The 7,382-nt window shown below is 38.4% G+C and overlaps 1 protein-coding gene across 1 annotated transcript in view; it reads left to right on the top strand.

Moving 5' to 3' along the window:
* The window catches only part of LOC106875444 (cytoplasmic dynein 2 heavy chain 1), a 297,845-nt gene that overhangs the window by 139,211 nt on the left and 151,252 nt on the right, over positions 1–7,382 (top strand). The window contains exons 25-27 of the mRNA XM_052974965.1: positions 120–350; positions 5,657–5,770; positions 6,842–7,101. Of these exons, the coding sequence (XP_052830925.1) occupies positions 120–350; positions 5,657–5,770; positions 6,842–7,101 (605 nt within the window). The remainder of the gene's footprint in view (positions 1–119; positions 351–5,656; positions 5,771–6,841; positions 7,102–7,382) is intronic.

Genomic DNA, 7,382 nt, shown 5'->3' on the forward strand with positions numbered 1-7,382 from the left:
ATATATATATATATATATATATATATATATATATATACACATACATACATACATATACATACACACACACACATGCACACACATATATGATTAATTATGTTTTGCTTTTCAATTTCCAGGAAAAAAGGTCCTCATTTCCCCGTTTTTATTTCATTGGAGACGAGGACCTGCTGGAGATTCTTGGCCAGTCAACTAAGCCTGATGTAATCCAAACCCACCTGAAGAAATTGTTTGCCGGCATTCATACTGTCCAGTTTAATGATGACTGTAGCCAGATTCTTGCCATGAGGTCATTGCATGGGGAGGTGGTACCACTTCGTCAACAAGTTCTCATCAGCAATGATGTTGAGGTTTGTTACATCTTATATTCTTTCTGGTTTCGTTAGAGTTTTTTTTATTACATCACTATTAACCCCCAGAACATTTAAACAATCCATATCTAGCCTGAATAGTTTACCTGTTTTTATGGTGAACCTGAACAGATTTGACCTCTCGTACCTACCCTACAATGTAATTCTTAAAATAAACAATCACATGATCAAAATCTCAAAGCTACAAGATAATGCATGATTAATGGCACCTATGAAATCATGATCATAGCTATTGCCAGTAGCATAATCTCTGAATGTTAGGCCTCATGGTGGCAATGACAAGTGACCGAGACCTTGGTGATATGCTGTGTTTGAGAAGACTCATGAAGCCAAGTGAAACCATAGTCGTGGCCATTGACAGTGTCATGTGATGGCGCCCATGAAATTGTAATCGTGGCCATAGCCAGTGGTATGATCTTTGACTGTTGGGCCTCTTCCTTTTTCCCTATTTTTTTGTGTGTTGCATGTCATATGGCAACTTTGCTGCTGCTGCTGGCGCCATGTAAAAAGGGCTTAGTACACTTTGTAAAGTGGTTAGTGTTTGAAAGGGTGTCTGGCCATAGAAACCATGCCAAAGATGGCATTGGAGCTCAATGCAGTCTTGCAGCTCATCAGTTCTTTTCAAACCATCCAACCCATGCCAGCCAGGAAAGTGGATATTAATTCATGATGATGATGACATATATGCATGCATTTGTGTGTGTGCATGCATGTGCACGTGTGTGTGTATGTCTGTGTGTTTGCATTTGTCCACCACCCCTGCTTGACAATGTGGTTTTTGTTTACATTCCCAGACAAGCCTGATAGAATAAGTACCGGCATCAATTTGTTCACCCAACCCTTTCAAAGCAGTGCCCAAACCGTTTAAGGCAGTGCTCCAGCAGGGCTGCAGTCTAAAGACTGAAACAATTAAACAGTAAAAAATTCTTGAATCTGGTATTTGGAACAGAAATTAACAGGAAATTTTGATGGGTGTTTGTATTATTACAGAACCAGAAACAATTTCAGGTGGGTCGCTACCAAAGGGGTTAATACAATGGAGTGGTATTTGACAGAGATTCAGCTGCTATTTCTAGTAGCTTGCTTGACCATATAGAGGTTGTCTCATTCCACATTGACTTGTGTTTCTGGCCTGGTTTCCTTATGTCTAGTAGTACACTCTACATTCGTATTACTGTGTTCTAATGTCCAGTTATGATAGAACACAGCTGTTGCACCAACATCATTAATTTAATCAATTACTTAATCAATATATGTTGCTATTAGGGAAGTAAGCTGCCAGTAATTGGAACATTGCATGGAAGGCTTTCGTTTTTGATCTTTTTGTCTTTTACTTGTTTCAGTACTTCTCTATTTGTTTGTTTTGTCTTTTAAGTCTAGTCCTTATTTTATCAGTTTCTTAGGCTGAACTGCTCAGTTACAGAATGTAAACAAACAAACAACAATTATCTAGTGATAGACGGGAGACAAACACATACATGCAGCTATATACGTGTTTGTGTGTGTGTGTATCTTTTATTTTTTACTTGTTTCAGTCATTAGACTGCGGCCATCCTGGGGCACCACATTGAAGAATTTTTAGTTGAATTAATTAACCCCAGTACTTATAAATTATTTTATTGGTCTCTCTTGCTGAACCACTAAGTTACAGAGATGTAAACACCAACATCGATGGTCAAGTGGTGGTAGGGGAGAAACACAGCCACACAAAAACATACATGCATATATATAAATAATGTGTTTTTTTTGTACTTCTTTTATTTTTCAAAATTAAGATAAAGTTCTTTTTTTTTATGTGTGGATGTACGGACAGACAGATGGACTTCCACACAGTTTCTGTCTCCCAAATTTATTTACAAAGCATTGATTCGCCAAGGTTATAGCAGAAGACACTTTCCCAAGGTACCATAATTAGGGATAATTTCGATAATTTCCTGCTGATGATAGCTGGCCTAGCAAATTATTTAATTTTGCTGAAAATAGCTTGAAACCATGGTTCAGGAAATAGATAGTAAATGTTTTTATTTTTCATTCCCTTTCAGTGGTCTTATTGGACACACAGAGGTGCTGAATGTGGTTGTCTATTCTTTTTCACAGACTATATTGTTTTAATATTTCAGACTTCAGACATCGTCATCATCATCATCATCATCATCATCATCATTATCTTCATCATTTAATGTCCATTGTCCATGCTGGCATGGGTTGGAAGGTTTGACCAGGGCTGGCAAGCAGGAAAGCTGCACCAGACTCCAGTTTGTTTTGGCATGGTTTCTATGGCTGGATGCCGTTCCTAATGCCAACTACTCTGAGAATGTAATGGGTGCTTTTACGTGCCACCAGCACAGGTGCCATTTGCATGTCACTAGTATCTGCCACAACTGTGATTTTACTTGGCTTGATGGGTCTTCTTAATACTTAACTTAAAGGTCATATTCTAAAACCATAATCAGAGAAGCTTGTCTAATTGCAATGTCTGACATTTAGGCCACATTTTAAGGAAGATGCAGAGGTTGTCAGCTGCTATATTTAGCAGATCAAGCAACTACCTAATCATTGTTTTTGTTCATTTAACCCCATGTTTTTGTTCATTTAGCAACTACCTAATCATTGTTTTTGTTCATTCAGCCCCACATACATGTGCACACACACACATACATACATGTGGTGGTGATGGTGGTGGTGGCAGTGGTGAGAATGATGGTTGTGGGAATGATGATAATCAGTAGGGGAGGGATATAATAAAAGGCAATACAACCATGACCATCCCACCTGCTACTTTTACTAGTTGGCTTTAAAGACTAGATCCTCTGTTATCTGTACTGTCTTTATTTTGTGAAAATTTCAATTGGCCAGTTATATTTCAGCCACTTATACGACATGGAGTCCTATGGCTGAAGAAAAATCAAAAACTATATTCAATATCATCACCTTCATCATCATCATTACTATCATCACCATCATCATTGTCGTAGTGACACCACCACCACCATCACTACTATCACCATCATCATCACTATCTCATTGTTCTGTATGCTGCAGAATAGTCATTTATTGACAGCAGTTAAATAACAACAAGAGTATGTTATCATTATGTAGACATGTGGCGGTTGTAAAACAGCAGAACTAGCAGACATCTGGACTAAATACATTAAACAGAGACTCCTTTATTATTATTATTATCTGCTTTTGCATCAATTCCAGATGAGCTTCTGCTGCAGTCAATACGACTGGCTACATCCTTTCCCAATATAAGAATTGGCATTGTGCCTAGTGCAAAAGAAATCGGTATTAATGCTACCGCCACAGTAACTCTTTCAAATCCAGAAGCTGCCTTTAATAAGACCTCTTGAAACTGCAAATAGTTTTTCCTTTTCGTTCATTTGTCTTTTTCTCTCCTTTCTCTGATACACATTAATCTTTAGCACTTAGCTTTAACTCAATTCCATCAAGATTTTTTATATTTCGTAAGTATTAAAGTATTACAGAGACTGCTAGCGTAACGGTAGACTTCTAATGATAAACTCACTGTAAACAGCATTTACTGTTAGAATAATTACCAGCTGTCTGTGCTATTTCAGACACAACCAGACTGAATTGTCTTACCCTACTTCTTGGGTTACATACCTCAACGTTCTGGGTTCAAATCCTACCAGTATTATTTTTGTTTTGCTTCTCTTTTTGTCATGATCTGTTTTTGTGGTTCCCAACATTTTCAATATTAAGGGTCACTGTTTATGTACCGTATTTACTGGCATACGTATTAGACATACTTTATTTCCAAAAACTTGTCTCAAAACTTCACTCCAGGTCCCTGTCCAGTTGAACCTCTCAAAGCTGATTTTCTCTCTGTCACTCCGCTACAGCAAGATAGCTTTAACCCTTACCCTAACCTGATTTTATGATATTGATATTTACTTAGATAATGATTAGTTTGGTTTGGCTCAGGTTCAGTCTTATTCCTGCTAGGAATTATGTGGGTAACAGGTTAATTCCTTCCTTGCCTTTAACCCTCCAACACGGAGTATAGGCCACTTATAATTGAATTCCATGTCGCATAATTTCTCACTTCTGTACTTATACTCTGCCATGAATGTCCCCCTTTCTCTAGTTCCTTTTCTATTAATCTACGCCACGAGTTCTTAGGCCTACCTTTCTTTCTATATCCATCCGGATTCCACTGTAAAGCACTTTTCGCTACATTTGGTGTGTCCTTTCTAATTGTGCTACCAATCCACTTCCACTTTTTCTTAAATATTTGCTCCCTAATTGAAACTTGATTTGTTCTTTGCCATAGCTCCATATTGCTTATGTGTTCAGGCCATCTGATTTTAAGTATACTACGCAAGCATCTGTCTCAAAGCCCAACCCCTCATCCTCGTTGTGAGAGATGGAAACAGGTAAAGCTGGCCAACAGGGCTCTGGTGAAGTTGAATGGGCTAATCACCCATGCAATGGATTTTCGAATTGATTACGAAAACACTAATGGTTGACAAATCTTGTTGTATTAATTTACCAACCGAATGTTTCCAGAGTCAAAGGTGTTTTATGACGCCAAATAATCAAAGCTCTTGGGAAGTTAGCAGGTTAATAATAATAAGAAGAAGAAGAAGAAGAAGAAGAAAAGAGGGAGGCCCGTGGACTTTTACAACTGGCATTAACAATGAAGATTGCCACAATTGGCCTAGACACCTACCTGAAAAACTCTGAGGACTGGATGTTAAAACTAGTCTCAAAACATGAAAACACACATACATACATGTGCACACACACATACATACATGTGGTGGTAGTGGTGGTGGTAGTAGTGAGAATGATGGTTGTGGGAATGATGATAATCAGGAGGGTGAGGAGAGTGGTAGTGATGAGCACTTCCTTAGCCATCGCCCCATTCACAGCCACCAAGTTCACCTTGACGACTGTCACCTCCATGTTTATCACCACACCAGATTCACTCACCATGGTAAACATCACCACCTCCACTACCACCACCACAACTATCACAACCGCTGCCACCACCACAACTACCACTGTCAACATCAACACCACCACCACTACTACCAATACCAACACCACTACTACCAACACTACTAACAACAAAACCAACACCACCAACCTCACTATCATTTCTATCACCAACACCACCACCACCTACAATATTACCAACACCTCCACCAACAGCAGCACCACCACCACCACCACCATTGTGTATTCCATTCTAAATCCTGATGGAGTTTATTCCACTAATTCTTCTTTGTTCTTAAATCTTGTGTGTTTTTTTACAGATGTGGATGAACAGCCTGGCTATAGAAATGAAAGAGACCTTGAAAGACTTACTGAAAGACTGTCTGCGAGAATCCCAGACAGGACAACCTGGTCCAAACAATTATCCTTCACAGGTAATCCAATTTACCAATTCTCTTGTGATTTTGATTTTTTCTTCTACTTCTTAGAAAACATTATTTGCTTTACTTCATTTTCGAATCTGATTTGCCAGATTCTTTATGTGAACTCGTGTGTTGAAGCAAATTTTGTTTTGTCTAGGGAGAGTCATATTATCTTAATGCTTATCTCTATAAAAAGATTCTCCTTGTTGATTCTTTCTTGTGTAGAAATTCCAAACGCTTCTTAACATACAAACTCCTCGGTGACCATATTCCCTTCTCCCGCCTACCCATTAAAATACATATAAATTTACTTCTTGTTTCTCTAAGAACAGATATAAACTTCCTGCTGAAAAAGAGTCCAGAACTCCAACTGAAGAGTATAAAACCCACAGAATTGTCTTCCCTTACACACACTTCCTGTTTTAACACCACACTTCCTGTTTAACACATAAACTCTCAGCCTTTTTTAAACCCTTGAAGGCAGCGCCCCAGCATGGCCACAGTCCAATGACTAAAACAAGTAAAAAAAGACATTATTTGCATATCATATTGTTATACTTGTGGATGTTGGTCTTCACTTCAGCTTTAATATTATTATTATTATTTTAGTTAAGACGGTGAGCTGGCAGAATTGTTAGCATGCTGGATGAAATGCTTAGTGGTATTTCACCCATTGCTACGTTCTGAGTTCAAATTCTGCTGAGGTCGACTTTGCTTTTTATCCTTTCAGGATCGATAAATTAAGTACCAGTGAAACACAGAGGTCAATGTAATCATCTAACCCCTCCCCCCAAAATTTCAGGCCTTGTGCCTCCAACAGAAAGTATTATTATTATTATTTTAGTTTCTTTATCAAAATTCTTTCATAACACATCCTGTGACCCCTTCAGCAAATCTCTATACTTTTGTGTCTCCTCTTGTTCTGCTTATTCCATTTTTGATATCACTTTTGGAAAACAAGTTTTCTCTATTTGATATTCTTGGTCATATTTTAGACTGATATAATTTTGATAACCTCTAGTGTTCTCAATCACAATGTAGCATTTAGCTCTGCTCTATAAAGAGTGACTTTTCTTATTTCAGATTCTATGTCTTGTGGGGCAGATTCAATTCACCCAGCAATGTGAGAATGCTATCAAGCAAAACAACTTGAATGGATACCTGCATGAAGTCAAACATAGGCTTGATGTTCTTACCAGGCAAAATGTGAAATGTGAAGACATACTTGAGCTGAAACTAAAAGCTCTCATCCTTGATATGGTTCATGGCATAGATGTGATCCAACAGCTGATGGCAGCAAATGTCACTTCTGTTACAGATTGGCATTGGCAGAAACAGCTCAGGTGAAAGGCACCAACATTTTCTCGAATTTAATTCTTCAGTTATATTATATCCATTTTCATCTTTTAGCATTCACATTACTCTGCCAAATGAAATGCTCATCATCATCATCATCATCATCATCGTTTAACGTCCGCTTTCCATGCTAGCATGGGTTGGACGATTTGACTGAGGACTGGTGAAACCGGATGGCAACACCAGGCTCCAGTCTGATTTGGCAGAGTTTCTACAGCTGGATGCCCTTCCTAACGCCAACCACTCAGAGAGTGTAGTGGGTGCTTTT

This window comes from Octopus bimaculoides, chromosome 20 (assembly GCF_001194135.2).
Source record: "Octopus bimaculoides isolate UCB-OBI-ISO-001 chromosome 20, ASM119413v2, whole genome shotgun sequence".
Taxonomy (NCBI): domain Eukaryota; kingdom Metazoa; phylum Mollusca; class Cephalopoda; order Octopoda; family Octopodidae; genus Octopus; species Octopus bimaculoides.